Source organism: Lucilia sericata, unplaced genomic scaffold (genome assembly GCF_015586225.1).
Source record: "Lucilia sericata isolate MDLA Ls3-8-SP2 unplaced genomic scaffold, ASM1558622v1 Contig000186F_arrow, whole genome shotgun sequence".
In the NCBI taxonomy this organism is placed as follows: domain Eukaryota; kingdom Metazoa; phylum Arthropoda; class Insecta; order Diptera; family Calliphoridae; genus Lucilia; species Lucilia sericata.
In genome coordinates, this window is record NW_023994214.1 from 135,001 (window position 1) to 158,452 (window position 23,452).

Below are 23,452 nucleotides of genomic sequence, written 5' to 3' on the forward strand. Positions count from 1 at the left end.
AGATATTGATATTGAGACGAGAAATTGAACGTCCTAGTAAAATGATTTCAACCTGCAAAAGGGAGGAAACATTAGTTTTAACCTTTTTTAAATTGTTAAAATTACAGACTTCCTGATTTTCTGCTCTAGTAACATATTCCAATATAATTCTCTTGGTTTCTTCTGTTGTCTCATATGTCCGATTACAAATTAAAAAATATAAGTACGTGTCGATACACGACAATGTTGGTATGGTAAACAAATATAAGCATTCGATAAAAAACTCGAAAATTTTAATATATTTTGTTGACTCCATGATTGTACAAACAAATATTATATTTAAAAGTAGTATTCCCAAGAGCATAATAAATATGGCGGGTCCATAGGTGATATTCATTTCTTGCAATACTGTCGAAAGCTGAAAGTAAATATTGGCAAAAGGTTTTTGCACTTCTCCATGTTGCAGCTGATTATTCAACTTTGAAAAACAATGATTAATATAACTCAGTAGGAGACCATGATGGAATATCATATAATGTTGCATGGCATATAGATAACCTTCAAAAATATATTGCATCATATGAAACCAGTCCATCTGCCATACTAGACCAATATTAATTAAATTAGCCAAACTATTTGCCATCATGATAATAATATTCAGAGGCACAAGTTTATTAGTATTTTTATCAGCTGGAAAATGTTGCAATTTATCAAAGTAATTTGTTTGTAACACAAGAAATATTTGGAGCCATTTCTTTAAGACTTTATCACCATTAAACCGCAACAATGTGATCATAACAAATAAAGACAAATTGGAAAAAAGTGTTAAAAAATTACCAAAATACGTGATAAGATCATCGTCATCATTAAAAACTTGAACAGTGTAGTACATCACTATGATTAACGCAATTATAATATACAAAATATTTTGGAAATACACAAAAATTTTAATAAATCTATACGATATCACTAGACGTCTGAGAACATCAATATATAAGGTGGTGAATCCAAGAAATATGCCATGACAAAGAGCTAGATATAATAGCCAATGGAACCAACGTGTCATGACCGATTTTTTTTACAAACTGAACTATTTAGTAAACATGTTTTAGTAAAATAACCACGAGACATAGTTACATTTTAATTATAATAAAATAACTTTGATGATTTTAATTTCAGTTTAACTAAACAATGTTGCAACTAGAATGAACTAAAAATTGCGATTAGATTTTTATTTTAAATTATAAGCGCATAAAACCAAAATGTAATTTGTTTAACAACATGTTTTTAGTTTAATCACACGGGACAACAAAATTTGAATAAACGGAACCCAGAGACCAAAGTATTTTGAGCAGCACTCTCGAAATTTTGTTATAATAGTACAATTCTAAGGCTTAGTATACTTTGGTCTTTGAGTTAAAAATTTGTTGGCCTGTGTTATTTTTGATAGTGTCTGACTTTTCACAGTAGTTTCCATTCTAAATGGAAACCATTCATAACTTTAAGTTTGCAATAGCAATGTTCCCAGAACAATTTTAGTTTTTAAATTTTAACTGTAAAATCTAATCTAAATTATATTTTTTTAATATTATTAAAATTGCAAGATTTCTTAACAGTTGTTTAGTTATTGCAAAATAAATCAATTTACAATATTAATTATATATTTTTTTCTATTTCGCCTATTGCAGATCATTAAAAGAAAATTACTTCCAATCAATAGAAGAAAATTGGCAAAACAATAAAATAAACTATAAAAATACCAACGAAAAAAACACAACAGAAAAGTTTTTTTTTTTTGTTAATAAACGACACCTGTAATTGAAAGGAATCAAAAAAATAAAAACAAAACAAACTAACTGTTATAAAGAGACCATAACAATATAAAAATAAAACAAATCTCAACTGAGACGTCAAAAACACTTGATGCAAATTAAAACAATTCTATACTGAAAACAGCAACAACAACAACAACAAAATACTCTACAACAACAATTACTCAACTAGAAAAAGATAAATGTTAATGTCAGCGCCATCTATAAAATCAACAAATAATTACAAACAGAATATAACGTGTAGAGGAAAAACGGATGTAATTGATTGACAATTGATTGATTTCCTACTGTTTCCGTTATTATACAATTTATAAAAAAAAGAAACGCTAAATAAAACGAGTATAACTCCACAATAAAACAGAATTATTGGCCAAAGAGAAACATTTTGTCACATCATCCAACAAAATAGTTTACTTAAAAGTCGTGTGTGCTTTCTTTTAACAAAATCAACGTCAACATCACCACCAACTATAAAAACAGTAACAATATTTTACATTTAAACTATAGGCAAACGCTTTTAGCAAAATTCAACAAAATTTTCATTTTTGCACAAATTTCATTTGGAATCAAAAATTTCTCAACATCATGATTGGTCGTTTATTTCGGGCACATGGCGAATTTTGTGCATCACATCCATGGGAGGTTATTGTAGCATTGCTTACGGTGACAGCATGTATGCTGACAGTTGATAAGCAACAATATATTACCACCACTACTACATCTGATGCTGGTGGAGGTGGTGGTGGTGGCAGCAGTACTACATCTAGTCGACACCGTCCCTGTCATGGCTGGACACAATCGTGTGAAGGTCTAGAGGCTGAATATAATGCAGCCGATGTTATTGTCATGACAATTGTCCGGTGTGCTGCTGTACTCTACTGTTATTATCAATTTTGTAGTCTACACAAATTGGGCTCCAAATATATACTGGGTAAGTGTCAAGTTTTTTATTTTTTGTGGTGACAGTAAAATAGTATTAATGGACATTTTTTATAGAAAAAGAAATTTATTGAGACTAATTTTGACTATAGCTTTGACTTTAGTCTGGACTATATATAGTAGCCTTGAATATAGTATGGACTATAGCCTTGACTATAGTATGGACTATAGCCTTGACTATAGTATGGACTGTAGCCTTGACCATAGTATGGACTATAGCCTTGACTATAGTCTGGACTATATCCTTAACTATAGCCTTAGCTACAGTCTGGACTATAGCTTTGATTACAGTCTGGACTATTGCCTTCATTATAGTCTGGACTATAGCCTAGACTGTACTATGTACTATATCCTTGACTGTACTCTGGACTATAGCCTTGACTATAGTCTCGACTATAGCCTTGACTACAGTCAGGACTATAGTCTGGACTATAGCCTAGACTATGCCCTGGACTATAGCTAAGAATATTGTCTGGACTATAGCCTAGACTTTAGCATAAACTGCAATCTTGACTATAGTCTGGACTATGGCCTAGGATATAGTCTGGACTATAGCCTAGACTATAGTCTGGACTATAGCCTAGACCATAGTCTGGACTATAGCCTTGAGTACAGACTGGACTATAGCCTTGAGTACAGTCTGGACTATAGCCTTGACTACAGTATGGACTACAATCTTGACTATAGTCTGGACTATAGCCTAGACTATAGCCTAGATTAAAGTCTGGACTATTGAATAGACTATAGTCTGGACTATTGTATAGACTATAGTCTTGCCTATACCCTAGACTTTAGACTGAACTATTGCCTAGACTAAAGTCTGGATTATAGACTTGACTATAGTCTAGACTATAGCCTATACTATAGGCTGAACTATTGCCTGGATGATAGCCTAGACTAAACTCTGGACTATAGCCTAGACTATAGTCTGGACTATAGCCTAGACTATAGTCTGGACTATAGCCTAGACTATAGTCTGGACTATAGCCTAGACTATAGCCTATACTATAGGCTGAACCATATCCTGGATGATAGCCTAGACTAAACTCTGGACTATAGCCTAGACTATAGTCTGGACTATAGCCTAGACTATAGCCTAGACTATAGTCTGGACTATAGCCTAGACTATAGTCTGGACTATAGCCTAGACTATAGTCTGGACTATAGCCTAGACTATAGTCTATAGCCTATACTATAGGCTGAACTATATCCTGGATGATAGCCTAGACTAAACTCTGGACTATAGCCTAGACTATAGTCTTGAATATATCCTAGACTTTAGACTGGACTATTGCCTAGACTAAAGTCTGGATTATAGCCTTGACTATAGTCTGGACTATAGCCTATACTATAGGCTGAACTATATCCTGGATGATAGCCTAGACTAAATTCTGGACTATAGCCTAGACTATAGTATGGACTACAATCTTCACTATACTATAGCCTTGACTACAGTGTGGACTATTGCCTTGACTAGAATCTGAACTATAGCCTAGACTATATCCTAGACTTTAGTATGGACTATTGCCTAGACTATAGTCTGGACTATATCCTAGACTATAGTCTGGACTACAGCCTATACTATAGCCTGGACTACAGCCTAACCTATAGACTGGATTATAGCCTAGGCTATAGACTGGATTATAGCCTAGGCTATAGTCTGGACTATAGCCTTGATTACAGTCTTGACGATATCTTCTCTCTATAAGCAGAGCATTTATCGCTATTTTGTTTATACGTAAGAAATTAAAAAGAAATATATAATATTTAAATCTTAATAAATATTTATGTATAATAATCAACATTTCTCCTTGAGTGTATTATTGTACAAAATTTTATTGTTATACCATTCTATTTTATGCGCTTAAGTTCAAATCTCTTATTTGAAATTGTTTTCAGTTGTTTGCTCTAAAAGGTTTTCGTCGTACATACTCGTAGATACATTTTGATTTATGTATGTCTGTCAGTATGTGCAAATATCACAATCTATTGTTGTGATTGTCATAGACTGCGGTTTTGTAGATACATGTTGTATAACATTCTTTCAAATTTATCATTTGTTCAAACTTTTTTCTTTTCTTTCATCATTCATTCACTTTATTTTGTAATAGTTTTTTTTTTTTTTCTTATGCACAGATTTCTAACATTCATTGTTTGTAATTGCTTTGTTGAGTATTATGTACGTTTTTTTTTTTTCTTCTTTTCATTCAAGAATAAAAATAGTTTGAAATTTTTTCTGTAAGTTTTTCATGTCATCATGAATCTACTGTTGCAAGTATAGGTCAGTGTTTCATTTAGATTTTGAAATTGTATAATAAGCATGAATATTTCATCTGACCCTTGGTTGGATGATTGGCTGTTTTTTTTTCGTTTTCATTCTCTTTTTTAATTTGCATCAAAATGTATAGAATTGAAAATGTATCTGTATTAGTCTTATTATGTGCGTATGGATTTTTATTCAGTTTATTTTTTTTTCTGGGAAAAGTATAATTTTTCTCAATGAATGTTTGTTTGTTTTTGGCTTTTTTTTCGAAATTCTGTACAATTTCTGTTTATTTGCAAAGTTAATTGAAATTGTAAAGACTTCCTCTTTTATGATTGTCAATATTGTTTACCTTAAAAATGCAAAATACCGTAAAGGTAATAATAATATGTTTTTGACATTGAAAAAATACAACAAAATATTTATTAATTTAATCCAAGGAATTAAATTTCTTTTAGTCTAAACAATTATTTTTCTATAGTTATTAATAAATTTGAATTTTGTTAAGCATATGTAAAAAATGTCAAGGTAACAACATAGTGATTATGATGTATTTTTTTATTAGCTATTAACTGCTAATATCTAAAATCAATAGACTTCATAAAATGGTATTTGCCACCATGGTATTTTTACGATAAATATTATTCATCAGCGTAATGAGACAAATATTCTTTATCACATCAATGAAATAATGTATTGCCTGTATTACAATGATAACACAACAAGCTTTTAATGCCAATCCCGATACACATAAATACACTGCCAATCTACATACGTAAATAAATTTCGAGTACCTCATATTTAAGATGTTTTTGTCTGTACGTTTTTTTTAATACAAACACAAACTCGTTTCCATCAAGCTTGTCAATATGTTTATTCAATATGAATTTTAGGGATTTTTTTTTTAATATTTTATTATGTAATAACGATCTAATCTAAAACGTATGTACGACAGCAGTGCAGACTTTCGCATACCGATAAACAGTAGACAGTAAAATTGTAGCAGGAGGCTGAAAACAAATTCAGAATTTAACCTGCTGAAAATCGTATGATTTGGAAGTACCACCAATATTTGAATAACTTCACAAAACCAAGTACCGTACTGATCTACTTTGATTTGCGGTCTGACTAGAGACCTAAACAGAATTCTTCAGAGATGTGACTGTGGGACTAAAATGAATTAATATCCCTGAACAAAGACCACAGTTAGCTTAGGCCGATAAAGGAGAGGCTCAAGTAAATCTTTCCGGGAACTCCTAAACTCTATTGTTACAATGCCTGGAAATCGTTCGCCAGTAGTATTTCGAGGAGACCTATAGTATTTGGTAATATTTTGGTAATCGGTTAGACTACGAATATGTCCCACAACTTTACCAAACTTTTCACAATTATCCACCACTGTACATGTCAGCAAAAAGCAATATGAAATTCAATATAAATTTCTTTATACTAAACAATATTTTGCGATTTTGTCCTTTATATAATAATGTAGAAAAAACCAAATTCAAAAAGTACTAATAAATTAGACCTTCTTTTGAAGTAAACAAAGTTTTTTTTTCTCAGATTATTTTTCTAGTTGTTCTTGTTGTTATAGCGTTTATGGTAAATATGAATAGATGATTGGATTAATTTTAAATAAAAAAAATAATTATAAACTAATTTAATTTAATATTGACTTTATTATGTTAAAGGCCATCGTCATACACGATTGATTATAAGAGCCAACTTTAAATACTAACAGTGTATTGACCTTGTTAAAATAAACAACAACAATAATAATAATATAGATACCAAATAATAAATAAATAAGTTAGAAAATTAAAGTAGAAGGTAAATAATATCTTTTGGGAAATATGAATTTTGAATAAATTTACATTTTTGTTCCGAAATTTAAAATGGAAATTTATTTAACTCACAAGAAGAAGTTCACAAAGATTTAAGATGTTGAAAATAAAATATTTTATTTTATTGACATATAAATGTCAACATCTATAGGCAAACACATACTTACAAATATTTAATGTTTACATTAAATTTAAAAAAACGCATGTATACGCACCGAAAAAAACTTGCTATAATTTTGAAATTTTTATTGAATATTTTTATTTAACCACCAACTGACGATGTACGTGACGCTATCAACATAATTTTACACACCCATAAGCTTATAAACATACATAATCTGGCATTGTATGCATACATATTTCAAAAATATATCCATACATCTTTATTTAAGTTTTTTATAACAGGATAAAGTAGTTCTCTTGTGTATTAACTGGATGAATTATTTGCTAGCGAACCTAGTTTAACACTTTTTTCTTGCCGGATTATAGGTACATTTATTAACAATCTCACACAAATAGCTACAAACTTTTTATATCAAAATTAAGTTTGTTTCATTCATAAGTGATTTCTCACATTTTTCATTGAGAATCCTCAGAACTGAAAACAGTAAAAAGGCTAAATCTTTATAATTAGTTCATAAAATATAGTCTATAGACTATTAGTTCATATACCAGGCATGGGGGGTAATGATTACACAGAGTAATTCATTACATGGTCAATTACAATTACTTGTAATGTGTAATTGAGCAATAACCAATTACAATTACTCGTAATTGTAATTACAAGACTATAGACTAGACTATAGACTAGACTATAGACTAGACTATAGACTAGACTATAGACTAGACTATAGACTAGACTATAGACTAGACTATAGACTAGACTATAGACTAGACTATAGACTAGACTATAGACTAGACTATAGACTAGACTATAGACTAGACTATAGACTAGACTATAGACTAGACTATAGACTAGACTATAGACTAGACTATAGACTAGACTATAGACTAGACTATAGACTAGACTATAGACTAGATAGACTAGACTATAGACTAGACTATAGACTAGACTATAGACTAGACTATAGACTAGACTATAGACTAGACTATAGACTAGATTAGACTAGACTATAGAATAGACATATAGACTAGACTATAGACTAGACTATAGACTAGACTATAGACTAGACTATGACTAGATATAGACTAGATATAGACTAGACTATGACTAGACTATAGACTAGGACTATAGACTAGACTATAGACTAGACTATAGACTAGACTATAGACTAGACTATAGACTAGACTATAGACTAGACTATAAGACTAGACTATAGACTAGACTATAGACTAGACTATAGAATCGACTATATACTAGACTATAGAATAGACTATAGATCTAGACTATAGACTAGAATATAGACTAGACTATAGACTAGACTATAGACTAGACTATAGACTAGACTATAGCACTAGACTTATAGACTAGACTATAGACTAGACTATAGACTAGGACTATAGACTAGACTATAGACTAGACTAGACTAGACTATAGACTAGACTATAGACTAGACTATAGACTGACTATAGACTAGCCTATAGACTAGACCTATAGACTAGACTATAGACTAGACTATAGACTAGACTATAGACTAGACTATAGGACTAGACTATAGACTAGACTATAGACTAGACTATAGACTAGACTATAGACTAGACTATAGACTAGACTATAGACTAGACTATAGACTAGACTATAGACTAGACTATAGACTAGACTATAGACTAACTATAGACATAGACTATAGACTAGACTATAGACTAGACTATAGACTAGACTATAGACTAGACTATAGACTAGACTATAGACTAGACTATAGACTAGACTATAGACTAAACTATAGACTAGACTATAGACTAGACTATAGACTAGACTATAGACTAGACTTTAGACTAGACTTTAGACTAGACTTTAGACTAGACTATAGACTAGTTTATAGACTACAGACTAGACTATGGACTAGACTACAGACTAGACTATAGACTAGACTATGGACTAGACTATGGACTAGACTATATACTAGACTATAGACTAGACTATATACTAGACTATAGACTAGACTATATACTAGACTATAGACTAGACTATAGACTAGACTATAGACTAGACTATACTCTAGACTATAGACTAGACTATAGACTAGACTATACTCTATACTATACTCTAGACTATAGACTAGACTATAGACTAGACTATACTCTAGACTATAGACTAGACTATAGACTAGACTATAGACTAGACTATAGACTAGACTATAGACTAGATTATAGACTAGACTATAGACTAGACTATAGACTAGACTATAGACTAGACTATAGACTAGACCATAGACTAGACTATAGACTAGACTATAGACTAGACTATAGACTAGACTATAGACTAGACTATAGACTAGACTATAGACTAGACTATAGACTAGACTATAGACTAGACTATAGACTAGACTTTAGACTAGACTATAGACTAGTTTATAGACTAGACTATAGACTAGACTATAGACTAGACTATATACTAGACTATAGACTAGACTATAGACTACACTATAGACTAGACTATAGACTAGACTATAGACTAGACTATAGACTAGACTTTAGACTAGACTTTAGACTAGACTTTAGACTAGACTATAGACTAGTTTATAGACTAGACTATAGACTAGTTTATAGACTAGACTATAGACTATAGACTAGACTATAGACTAGACTATAGACTAGACTATAGACTATACTATAGACTAGACTATAGACTAGACTATAGACTAGACTATAGACTAGACTATAGACTAGACTATAGACTAGACTATAGACTAGACTATAGACTAGACTATAGACTAGACTATAGACTAGACTATAGACTAGACTATAGACTAGACTATAGACTAGACTATAGACTAGACTATAGACTAGACTATAGACTAGACTATAGACTAGACTATAGACTAGACTATAGACTACACTATAGACTACACTATAGACTACACTATAGACTAGACTAGACTATGGATTATACTACACTATGGTTTTTGACTACACTTTCGTGCAAAATAAAAAAAATTCTAAACATTTGTGAATTTTATTAACCGTTCAAAATTATTTGATGATATTTCCCAAAATATTATGAATGTAATGATAACCATCTTATGAAAAAGAATCTTAAGATTGTTTTATTAAAAGAAATATTTTTTCGCATTAAAATTCATTGTTTACTTTTGATTTAAGTTAAAAAAGTGAATTTTTTCTATTTAATTGTTCTTATCTGTTATCACAATTCTTTTTTTCGCGCAATTTTTGCTGTTTCAGGGAAATTGGTGTTAAATTTAAATGTCTTTAGCATCCCGGGAATATACATAAATTCCTTAATCATAGATAACTTTACGAAAAAGTGTTTATTAATGTTTGAAATCTTTAAATTCTTCCTCTAAAGTTTTCATACTACTTAATTTAATAAAATGACTTAATAATTAAAAATGTTTTTTTTTAACATCCATTTCCTGTAGGGAAGTGGTTCTCAATATTCGTTGTAATTGAATTTTACTGAATATACAATTTTTGCTTTCCTTTCGATTGTGTTGCTGGTGAATTTTTGTTAAACTCTGACTGCCATCATCCATGGTAACCCCCCATCATATTGAAGGTCACTGTTAAACACACAACCAAATAAATACGTTTCTACAAATGTTCATACATAATACATACTTGCATGCATACGTAGGAAATTTATGTAAGTTGTAAATATTTAAGACCGGTCTTCATTTTAAATCCTTATTATTGTGTATATACATACATATGTATGTAAGTACCCTGCAGTTCGAGGGAACTGTTCCAAACAAACAGCTAGATATTTTAATTTATGGGTATCCTAGGCGGAAGTTGATTAATCCTCATTTATTATAAATCATATTTCACTTCCAGTACAAAACAGTCAATTGACTCTGCTAGATTTCTCCTTAGTGGGTGCAATACATAAATTTCACATTAGATTACTATACTAAAATGATGGATTTCCTTTCCCTAGTCTAAAAGGGATACATTGACTTCTTGAAAAACTGAGGGGTAGTGAGCAAAGTAATATTAAATAACGGCCATAAAATACAAGTATTTTGAAGTTTAATGGTTTGTTTATTTTTATGATTACATATGTATAATGACGTTTCTCATGATATTTATTTTAACAATTTAAAAAGAAATTTAATATAAAATGGAAAAAATTCACACCTTTTTTTAATGCATTAAATGGTTAATTGAAATAACTGTTTTCAATGAAAGAAAATTTTTTTCAAAAAATTTAATAAATTTGCCAATATTTCCGGAAAATATCCGGGTGTCTCTCTAAGTAGTACTTTCGTAGAAAAAAAAAAGAATAACTTTCCTATATATGGTTTATAACAATAATCCGGTGACACGATTTTTACCTTATAGTTAGCATTATAAAATCGATAATTTTTTGAGATTACTGTGGAAATACATTTCTAAATTTACAACCTTTAATACATTTTTTTGTGAAAATGTTTAACTTTAATCAAATTGTAAAAAAAATTAAATTTATAATAAATTTTTTTCTTTTTCTTTTAGGTATTGCCGGACTATTTACTGTCTTCTCTAGTTTTATATTCACAACGACCATAATCAAGTTCCTAGGAAGTGATATATCAGACTTAAAGTGAGTTCTCTATTGATAACCAGTAAAGACCAGTTTCTTAATTTCTTTTTATTTTCATAATTTCTTCCCACAGAGATGCTTTATTTTTCCTATTACTACTCATAGATCTATCGAATTCGGGAACATTGGCTCAATTAGCTTTAGCCGGTACCAATCAAGCGGAAGTCACAAATAATATTGCACGTGGTTTGGAACTTTTAGGTCCAGCCATTTCACTAGATACAATTGTGGAAACTTTAGTCATTGGTGTGGGTACACTGTCGGGTGTTCAGCGTTTGGAGGTTCTTTGCACCTTTGCCGTTATGTCGGTCATTGTGAATTATGTTGTATTTATGACATTCTATCCGGCATGTTTATCGTTAATTTTGGATTTGTCTCGCAATGGTATGGATATGTCATTGGTTAGAGCTAAAGCCAAGGAATCAATAATATTGAAGGCATTAAGCGAAGAGGAACAAAAGACTAATCCTGTAGTACAACGTGTTAAGATTATTATGACCACCGGTCTAATGATTGTTCACATTTATAGTCGTATGGTATTTTCGAATAGTGAATACGAAAGTGTTGACAAGACATTGACACCGAAATTGAATATGAATGTAAATAATAATCGTACAGAATCGGGAGAATTGAGCGATTTAATAATCAAGTAAGTTATATTTTTCTAGACATTCCATTTATTTTTAAACTATTATTATTCAAATGTGTCTAAATAAATTTTTTAAAATCTATGCACTTTAAACAAATGTCTGTAATGCTTATCAATGACCCATATAATAATTTAATTTGTCCATTCTCTCCCATAATTATAATTCCAGATGGCTGACAATGAGTGCCGATCAAATTGTAATACTTATTCTACTCATAGCATTGGTAATTAAATTCATATTTTTCGAAAATAATTTACATGATCAACTACGACAATCGACTGTTGTTACAATTGCGGCCAAATCATCTCAGACACAACCACTTGAAGTGCTAAATTCCAATATGGAAACAACACTTGAAACTAAAAACATGGAATTAATGCAGCAGCCCAATAATACTGCCAATCCCACATCATTGTCGATTAAATCTGTTAAATCAATGCAGGTTATATCACCACCATCACGTATACCATTGTTTACCATAGAGGAGTCAAACACTGCTAATGCAGCTACACAAACAGACTACGATTTAATGGATGGCAATCGACGAGGTAGTGACTGCGCTGAACTGATACCTTTGAGTGAATGTAATCAATTGTCAAAATCACGCCCACCACGCCCCTTGGAAGAATGTCTGGAAATTTTAAATTCCACAGAAGAAGGCGGTGGTCCTGCTAATCTAACCGATGAAGAGATTATAAATATTGTTAGTGCTGGTGGCCAATATTGTCCTTTGCATAAAATCGAATCAGTTATTGATGATCCGGTGAGAGGTGTTAAGCTAAGACGCCGCATTATTAGTGAACGTGCCAAATTGGCGGAAGGTCTTTTAGACTGTCTTCCATACAAACATTTTGACTATAAGCGTGTTATGAATGCTTGTTGTGAAAATGTCTTGGGCTATGTGCCCATACCAGTCGGTTATGCTGGTCCTTTGCTGTTGGATGGTGCGAAATATTTCGTACCCATGGCCACTACCGAGGGTGCCTTAGTGGCATCCACCAATCGTGGTTGCAAAGCTTTATCAATTCGCGGTGTCACATCGTACGTTGAAGATGTGGGTATGACTCGTGCTCCCTGTGTACGCTTTTCCAGTGTTAGTCGTGCAGCTGAAGCGAAAATTTGGATTAACGATGAACAAAATTATAAACGTATTAAAGCGGAATTCGATTCCACTTCACGTTTTGGTCGTCTCAAGGAGTGTCACATTGCCATGGATGGTCCTCAGCTGTATATACGTTTTGTTGCTTTGACGGGTGATGCCATGGGCATGAATATGGTTTCAAAGGGTGCCGAGATGGCATTGAAGTGTATTAAACGTGAATTCCCCGATATGCAAATTATCTCATTGAGTGGCAATTTCTGTTGTGACAAAAAACCAGCGGCTATTAATTGGATTAAGGGTCGTGGAAAACGTGTGGTCACCGAATGTATAATACCAGCAGCTACTTTACGTAGTGTATTGAAGACAGATGCTAAAACATTGGTAGAGTGCAATAAACTGAAGAATATGGGTGGCAGTGCTATGGCAGGCAGTATAGGAGGTGAGTTTGAATGCTAATAAATCGATTCTTTCTGAAATTTACAATGATTTGAAATCCAAGAGATTTTTATATATAAAACTTATAAAACGTTCGAACAATTAAATAGACTATAGACTAGACTGAATAGACTATAGACTAGACTATAGACTACACTAGACTAGACTATAGACTAGACTATAGACTAGACTATAGACTAGACTATAGACTAGACTATAGACTAGACTGTAGACTAGACTATAGACTAGACTATAGACTAGACTATAGACTAGACTATAGACCAACTATAGACTAACTATAGACTAGACTATAGACTAGACTATAGACTAGACTATAGACTAGACTATAGACTAGACTATAGACTAGACTATAGACTAGACTATAGACTAGACTATAGACTAGACTATAGACTAGACTATAGACTAGACTATAGACTAGACTATAGACTAGACTAGACTAGACTATAGACTAGACTATAGACTAGACTATAGACTAGACTATAGACTAGACTATAGACTAGACTATAGACTAGACTATAGACTAGACTATAGACTAGACTATAGACTAGACTATAGACTAGACTATAGACTAGACTATAGACTAGACTATAGACTAGACTATAGACTAGACTATAGACTAGACTATAGACTAGACTATACTAGTTTATAGACTAGACTATAGACTAGACTATAGACTAGACTATAGACTAGACTATAGACTGGACTATAGACTAGACTATAGACTAGACTATAGACTAGACTATAGACTAGACTATAGACTAGACTATAGACTAGACTATAGACTAGACTATGGACTAGACTATAGACTAGACTATAGACTATACTAGACTAGACTATAGACTAGACTATAGACTATAGACTAGACTATAGACTACAGACTAGACTATAGACTAGACTAGACTATAGACTAGACTAGACTAGACCATAGACTAGACTATAGACTAGACTAGACTAGACTAGACTAGACTAGACTAGACTAGACTAGACTAGACTATAGACTATAGACTATAGACTAGAATAGACTAGACTATACACTAGACTATAGACTAGACTAGACTATAGACTAGACTATAGACTAGGCTATTGACTAGACTATAGACTAGACTATAGACTAGACTATAGACTAGACTAGACTAGACTATAGACTAGACTAGACTATAGACTAGACTATAGACTAGACTATAGACTAAACTATAGACTAGACTATAGACTAGACTATAGACTAGACTATAGACTAGACTATAGACTAGACTATAGACTAGACTATAGACTAGACTATAGACTAGACTATACTAGTTATAGACTAGACTATAGACTAGACTATAGACTAGACTATAGACTAGACTATAGACTAGACTATAGACTAGACTATAGACTAGACTATAGACTAGACTATAGACTAGACTATAGACTAGACTAGACTATAGACTAGTCTATAGACTAGACTAGACTAGACTATAGACTAGTCTATAGTCTATACGTCTAGTCTATAGACTAGTCTATAGACTAGACTATAGACTAGACGTATACCGTTGGAAAGTTTACACAACAATCATTCATTTATACAAAAAATATAACATAACGCTTTTCTATCAAAATTTCTAGGCAATAACGCTCATGCCGCCAACATGGTTACAGCCGTTTTCCTAGCCACCGGCCAAGATCCAGCACAAAATGTTACATCCAGTAACTGTTCTACCGGTATGGAATGTTGGGGTGAAAATAATGAAGATTTATATATGACCTGCACAATGCCTTCCCTGGAGGTGGGTACAGTTGGTGGCGGTACTGGTTTACCCGGACAAAGTGCTTGTCTAGATATGTTGGGTGTTAAGGGAGCCAATGTTGCCCAACCCGGTGAGAATGCCAAAAAATTGGCACAGATTGTATGTGCCACCGTAATGGCAGGTGAATTAAGTCTTATGGCCGCTTTGGTCAATAGTGATCTAGTCAAGAGTCACATGAGGCACAATAGGTATGTATGAGAGAAATAAAATATATACAATTACGAATAGAAACCTTAATTGTATTTTTATCATTTACAGATCCTCAATAGCTGTAAGCACAAAAATTAATACAAATAATGCAAATAATCCATTAAATGTGACAGTATCCAGTTGCAGTAAAATAAGCTAAAATTTAAACGATTCTCTTGCAAATAATTGCTATTATAATGATAAATATAATTTCAAAATGCTATTTACTACCTCTTGATTTTTTATTTTATTTCATTTTTTTATAAATTAAACAAATCACAAGAATAAAAAAAGTTAATATAAAAACAATAATAAAACCTAAAGAAAATCTCGTAATTTTTATGAAAAATATAAAAAAAGAACTTGTACATAGCGCCAAATTTAATTGAACAATTCTATTTTTAAACTTTATTTTAATGCATTCAAACAAAAAGTAAAAATTGCATTCACTTGCCAATTGATACTATAAACTATTGACATCTTATGAAAAATGTGTTACAACAAATAAATTGCGAAAAGAAATCAATTAGTTAAAACCAACAACAACAACAATTACATTTAAAACTAACAAAAGAATCTGTTCAAATGAAAGTTATCATATGGCGTTATTATAAAACAATTAACACTTCTTTTTAAATATATAAGAAAAAAAAATATATACTTAAACAAAATACTATAAATTAGAAATTTAAATTTAAATAAAATGAAAAACAGTTTTAAAAACAACAAACCGTGTGTGCACGCACAATCTTATGAATTAATTAAATATATAAATATCTTAATGGTAGACCAAAATGTGTATATTTGCTAATTGTTAATAACGTATAAGAAAGAAAGAAAAAATAATAATAATAAACTATTTAACTAAAATAAATTGTATTTTTTATATAAAAGTAAAAGTGCTAAAGCAATGTTGCAAATACCAAAGTTTTATATTAAAAATAAAAATAACAATAAATACTTATTTTTGATTTTTAATTTTAGAACTTTTTGTTAGCATATCCTTGGTTTTATACTAAAGGAGCAAACAAACGAAACATTTGTAAACTATGTAGTAACAAATTATATACTATATTTAAATATTATTCTTTAGTTTACCTTTTCTTTGGCAAATAAATTATTGTTTAACATAAAAATAAAGTTTAAAATGATTTTTGTGTTTTGTTTTAAGTATGAGTAGTAAGCATTTATCCATGTAAAATAAATCATTAGTATATTAAAAAAAAAAATAATATACAACTTAACAAATATTTATTTTTTTAAATTTGTTTTTATTAGTTTTAAATTTTACTTTTACAATTTTAATGTAATAAAAAATGTAATAAATTTTTTTCGTTTTTCTTAGAAATTAAAACAAAATGAATGTTTTTTTGTTTAGTTTTTTTTTAGCTTATGAAAGGTATTTGGCAATCAAACTACAAATCGGAATTTTAAGGATAATAATGGTTCTTTATTGTCTCATAGACGATGCACAGTAGTATAGAGAGGGAAATAATTCTGTAACTTCTAAATGGTTTGCCTGATTCGAATGAAATTTTACATGTATAAAGAGGAAGTGTTGTCGAGTTTAAGTTTTGAATTGGGACCACAGGACAATAGGATCGTTTTAAAAATTCAATGTACCCGATGTGTCCTATTTTGCAGACATCTGACTACGCCCCTGATGGGGATTGTTTTACTTTCTGGGATATTTTTGGCCAACAAAATAAACCATAGGATTAAGTACATTGAACAGAACAACTTACTTTATTGCGATTTTCAGCATGATAATGAACCAAAACCTTTGGCAAAGTTGATCTAAGAGTAGTTATCGTATAATGGGACCCAAATTTTTCGATTGTCCATCAAAATCTCTTGACTCAAGCCCCTTAGAGATGCTGTTCGGCATTCCGAAGGGTCGAAACTCGCAGTTTTAGAAAACGTTACAGCTGGCGAATGGCTTAAAATCCGATTGGGATTCATTACGAACTTTGTATACAATGCCAAAAAAAAGTTGCTTTGGTTTCGAACAATACTGTAAGTTAAATCGATTTATAAATAACTCTAATATGAGTACGTTCCGAAAACCCAATGATTATTTCAGAATTTTTAATATATTTTGAATTGGTTTATGTTTCGATATTTTTCATACCATCTGAAGAACGAAAAAATACCTAAAAGTCCCCACTTATACATTGGGACATGGTATCTTAGAATAAACAAATTTTTTATTTTCGGTGGGAACATCGACAACTTCCACTTTGGGCCCACCTAATGTCGAAATTTGTGGGACAAAATAATAAGAATATGTGTACATACGTTTTAAATATTCGATTCGATTTAAAAATTAAAGTCCAGTTTTATAGTTCACCCTAAAGGATGAATTCCTCCATTAGGAAGAACTGTAAAACCTTATGTTAATCCGGTTAACACTTAGCTTCGGTTTAAAAATACCTGGTTTAAAAGCAAGTTAAGCTACCATTAACGTTAATCTAACATTAGCTTTTTAAGCTCTACTTCTACTATCGAAATAGACCAATATATTTTTTATATAAATTTCTTATTTTCAAAATGTTGATTTTACCTTATCAACTATATATATAAAGGTATACCGTTTACGAAATAAGCCTAAATACCATTACCGCTAAAATGACGTTACCAAAATAAGGCGTTAGTAACCCTTTCACTATTTCGAAAGGTTACCAACCTTGTTTAAAGTATGCTTTTTATACTTTGTTTTATTTCATTCAAACCATTGCTGGTCCTGGTTAGGACTAGGTGGTGTGATCTGTTTATTTCTGTAAATCTGTTTATTTATGTACGTCGGAACTACAACTTTAAAAGGAGAAAGTAAGATGTTCAATATACTAGACTAAGTAGTATAATGATGAAATTCGACATAATCAAAACTTTACGAGGTTATGACTATGATGATAATAAATTCTGTAATATTGATAAATTCCGAAATATACTTTAAAGAAATAAGAAATACAAAAATCGCATGATTTTCTTGATAAATTGATACTCTAGTAGAATTTGAGAATTATTGTGTAAAATTTGTGTAAATATTTCTAACAAAATACTATAAGTTATGAAAATATTTATTATATTACTTTTTATAAGAAGCCACTACATGTATGAAAGAATTTATATATAATATAATTTAAATACTTAGTTTAAATAAAGAAATACTTAATTTTAAAGATTTTTTTATACTTAAAATTAAACTAAACAGAAATAAGTATATATGCATGCTCTACTAATATAAAATCGAACCTCAAGATGTAAAATAATCTTAAAATATAAACTACGTAAAAATAAAATTGTTAATTATTGTTACAAAAGCAGTAAACTAAAACTTGAATAAATAAAATAACAATTATTTTAATAAAATAGCATTGTTTTAATTCATAAATTAGGCTTTAGAGAATTTTATCCGTCGAATTCGACATATACTTGACTGTTACGATTCACTTGTACTATCAGTATACAGAACAATTTTAAGAATAAAACAGCTATTGACATATAAAAAGAATGTGTTATATAAATACCAATCTAAAATAAGAAATGTATAGTATGGCATACTATATATCGAGTCTAATAAGACCCGATTATTATGAAAATCGGCAGCATAATGTAGACTTATGTAAAACTAAGTTTCGATTTATGTAGAGATACTAGAACATTTAACATAATTATGAGTTCTAAGGAGCTATTTAGGGAGAACGGTTGTATGGGGGCTAGATGATATAATAGACCGATTTTAACTATTTTCAATTGGCTTCGTCCTTGGGTTAAATGAAAAATATATGCCAAATTTCATGAAATTATCTCGAAAATTGCGACCTGTAGCGTGCGCACAAGGTTTACATGGACACACAATCGACTCAGAAAGTGATTGTGATTGTATAAAAAGGTATTTTATAAAGACACTTGTCTATAGAAGATTGTCTTAACACTTTTCTATAGAATAGTGTCTTCTACAGATACTTGCCTATAAAAGAGGGTCTATAGATGAATGTAAAGATCTACTTATAAATGAGTGTAATTCTTATTTTCTTATTTATGTATTTAAAAAAACGGACAAATGAAACAATCAATTTTAAGTATCATAAGGAACACAATGCGCAAAAATTCGTTTTATTTTTATTTAAAAAATAATAATAATTTGTTTTACATTTTAAACGTTTATTCATTTTTTTTTTATTAATTATATATTTATTAATTTTAAAGATGATACAATTCGTTTTTCCATTTGTATATGACTGACCTATGTATGTAGTATGTAGTGTGCTATAAAAAAGAGAACTATAATTTTTATAATTCCATTAAAATTGTGATAATTCATAATTATAATTTTGAATCAAACATCAAAATGTTTTTCACGTTTTGTTTTTTTTTTTTTTTTCTTTCTTTGTGGGAAATTATAAAATTCAGTTTATTTATAATTAATGTCCAAATATTGAGAAATTGTTATTAGCAAGAAACTATTTGCTATTTATTACTTTTTCATATTTTTATTCTTTAAACGAAAAAATATATAATTTTTGATTATCATTTTCAATTAGTGAGTAAAATAATTTTCTTAAGGTTTTTCTTTTCTAAATCATTACAGTATTTCATAAAATGAAAATAATTATAATTAAGAAACAGATAATGAATTAGAAGAAACAGAGAACGTGTGAAGAAAATTATAATTACGCTTAATGGAAAATTATGATGTAAATACTTGTAAATATAAAATGATTGTAATTTAATTGGTTGTTTCGTTTATTAATTCTTAAATGATTCTTATTGTTGTACATTTGATGATGCTTCGTCAACGGAGAGTATGGTTTTCTTGGGACTGGGCTCAGTGGAATCATCATGGTCTGGTTCAGCTACAGCAGCAGCTTCTTCGGACAAGTGTTTGGCCGAGCCATTTTTTATGTCTTCAGTATTCTGTTCCCCACTATTGTTGCTAGCAGCACATAACAATTCATCGGGATGAGATATTTTACGTTTATCTATACGTTCTACTAGGGCATTGTGCAACTGATTGATTTCGACGGGACGAGCCATCACCAAGAAAATTTTTATTTTACCCGTATTATCCATAGCTGTTAAACGCAATGATTTTTGGCTGGGGCGTTCAACAACCATACCGGCCCAAACCTAAAATAAAAATTCAATTTAATATTATCGCTTTAGTTTTTATGGTAATAACAAGTTTCCTTACCTTAGTATTAAGCAATAAACGTAAATTTCCTGCTGTTCTAAATACCAAACGAGAACATTCGTGCTCAATTTTAGAATCGTTAAGACGTAGACTTCCACGACCACGTTCTTCCCAGTTGCTATTGACAAAAGCAAATAACTTGCAATTTAACTGTAAAATGTAGATAAAATAGTGAAAGATGATTTGCAATAAAAAAATAATAATATAAAATTACATCCACAATGTTCACTTCATTTTCTTCGCCTGTAAATGTTTCAACTTCTTCGTATTTACGTTTTTGAGCCCGACTCTCTTCATACTCTCGAGCTACCTCGGTAAGGCTTTTAACTTCGGCATTGGCATCTTTGCCGGAAGCAGAGTCACAACCTTCTGATGATTTGGCTGCTGCTGCAGCGTTTTGTATAACACTTGAAAACAACAGACCTTCTCCGGAAGTCGAAGTTGAAGATTCAGCATTATCAGCGGTGGTAGTAGAATCAGCTTTTAAATTTTCCTAAAAATCAAACTTATAGATTTAGGGTGTTTGTTAAAGAATTTTTAAACTTACACCCACAACACGTTCATGAACATTTTGTCCAAAAACAAAACCAGACTTTTCAACCAAGGGTATAGAATTTTTTGCTGCAGCAAAAAGATTAGAACGTTCCATGCCATTTTTACGTAACAATGACAAAGGATCCGGACGTTCATCAGATTCATCATTGTTTTCGCCGTTATCGTTTCCTTTGGAAGTGGCTACTGAATCCTGTTGTTCATCGCCCTCACCTTCTTCATCTCCTTTGTGATCTTTTAAGAAAGGATTACCCGCTTTTTCATTTGATTTATTTTCCACGCTATCGCCACCAGCTGCCTCACATCCACCGGAAGCTGTTTCTGCGCCATCACTTGCATCATTTGATGACGTCACATTATTTGTTGTGCTATTATTTGTTAAAGCCGAACCCAGTCTAGATGGTCCTAGCACCGATGGACGCAATACACCGGCTCTTAATACTGGATTACCACCAACACTACCGCCACCAGTTAGACGAGAATTCTGTAGTATGGAGTCACTGCCCATGCTATTCGATTCGTTTGAATTATCTGCAATGTTACAAACAAAATCTCTAAAATATTCCTTTCCATTTGTTTCTACCACCAAAAGTCATTTATCGTTGTTTTGTTTTATCCTGCTTTTTCGCTTAGTTTTGATCAGAGACCCGCCTGCCAGACTTTACTTCTTCATACTCTTTCACTTTACTTTTTTTCTTATTGGCTAATTGTGTATCTTATTTGTGTACTTACCATTGTTTTCGGACATTTTCTGAGTTTATTTTCTTTTAAATTTACTTTATTTATACAGAGGATATTTTATTTTTTTATATTGTTTTTTTTATCGAACTAAATTGCAAAATTGATTGAAAAAATTATTAGTTTTGAGTGGATGTTCGAGGTTAGCGTATGCAGAATGTCACTACATAAAGAAATCATAATAATTTGGTTCGTGTTTCTTTTGGTGTCTGTATTCTACATTGAGTGGTTGCCATATTATGTTAATAAAAACATGATATGGCAAATACCTATATTCGATTATTTATTAATTCGTTATATAAAAACTTGTAATTCGAAATTTTATAAAATCTAAAACACACAGTATTCAAAATTTGTTATTTCTTCACTGATGCTAAAAAAACTTTTACTTAAAAAATAGCTTTAACCCATTACAAGTCGATGATTACATAATTCCGTAGTACGATTACTAAAAACGATTTTTGTTTGAATTTTATCTGGATAATATTTCAGAGATTTTTAAGAGTATCACTTAAACTTGCAAGACATGTTTATATGGAACGAGCAGCTTCGTTTTATAAAAATTATTTTTACCGAAATATTGATATGTGTTTTCATATTTCAAACATTTACAATTTTATTTTTGTAGATGTGTATTTAATTCGATTCTCAGTACAATAGAAATACACCTAGTAGGTACCAAATTTCAGTTATCTTCGAATTTGTTGTTTTACTTCTTTAACAGTATTAGATCGGAAATGGTAATTTAGTTTATTTTGATAAACACATTTTAACGGTAATGGTAGCTAGTATAAGTTATAAGTCAATGATTAGTAATATTTATACCTAGTAATTTAATAAGACAACATTAGAAATACATATAAAGAATTTATTATTTTAATTAAGGTTTATTACACAAATTTTCATGCAGAATTTGTTCTTTAAACCTTTGGTAAATATTTATGAATAAGACTCTAACAATCTTTATATTTTTCTTTAGAATCGAATTACAGAGGAATGCAAATTTGAAATTACATAATTTCCGTATACATATGCAAACATGTTTGTATATTTGTTATACCGAAAATGAACCGGCTATTTGTTGAACACTAACGAAGAAAAGCACTTTTAATTTTAAAAATACTATGACTATGCCGACATGCAAACAACTTACAAGGTCGCCAAAAAGGAAACATTGCATCCTTTTGTACCAGTAAGACGC

General features: G+C 30.7%; 3 protein-coding genes across 5 annotated transcripts in view; 1 reads left to right on the forward strand and 2 right to left on the reverse strand.

The window, feature by feature from the left end:
* Positions 1-16,979, forward strand: part of LOC119601698 (3-hydroxy-3-methylglutaryl-coenzyme A reductase) — an 89,891-nt gene extending 72,912 nt beyond the window's left edge. For 2 of the 3 annotated variants that reach the window (XM_037952825.1, XM_037952824.1), the window contains 6 exons: positions 1,668-2,742; positions 11,493-11,580; positions 11,654-12,229; positions 12,399-13,771; positions 15,394-15,763; positions 15,834-16,895. In XM_037952825.1, coding sequence (XP_037808753.1) covers positions 2,397-2,742; positions 11,493-11,580; positions 11,654-12,229; positions 12,399-13,771; positions 15,394-15,763; positions 15,834-15,924 — 2,844 coding nt within the window. In that variant the 5' untranslated portion in view covers positions 1,668-2,396 and the 3' untranslated portion in view covers positions 15,925-16,895. Of the gene's footprint in view, positions 1-1,667; positions 2,743-11,492; positions 11,581-11,653; positions 12,230-12,398; positions 13,772-15,393; positions 15,764-15,833 lie in introns of those variants that run through there. The other variant, XM_037952826.1, reaches the window with a different exon arrangement.
* Positions 1-23,452, reverse strand: part of LOC119601700 (probable Dol-P-Man:Man(7)GlcNAc(2)-PP-Dol alpha-1,6-mannosyltransferase) — a 41,271-nt gene that overhangs the window by 6,165 nt on the left and 11,654 nt on the right. The window lies entirely within an intron of this gene.
* On the reverse strand, positions 19,851-22,457 carry LOC119601701 (ran-binding protein 3). Its single transcript, XM_037952835.1, has 5 exons — positions 22,246-22,457; positions 21,509-22,044; positions 21,176-21,454; positions 20,962-21,111; positions 19,851-20,897 (listed from the first exon to the last, which is right to left on the reverse strand). Exons 1-5 carry the CDS (start codon positions 22,259-22,261, stop codon positions 20,535-20,537), a joined length of 1,344 nt encoding a protein of 447 aa, XP_037808763.1. The 5' UTR covers positions 22,262-22,457; the 3' UTR covers positions 19,851-20,534.

Excerpts from the sequence above, each read along its gene's own strand:
- LOC119601701 (XM_037952835.1), bottom strand. Across the intron at positions 21,112-21,175 it reads ATGAAGTGAACATTGTGGAT|TTAAATTGCAAGTTATTTGC; the intron begins GTAATTTTATAT and ends TACATTTTACAG. Across the intron at positions 20,898-20,961 it reads GTTTATTGCTTAATACTAAG|GTTTGGGCCGGTATGGTTGT; the intron begins GTAAGGAAACTT and ends TTTTTATTTTAG.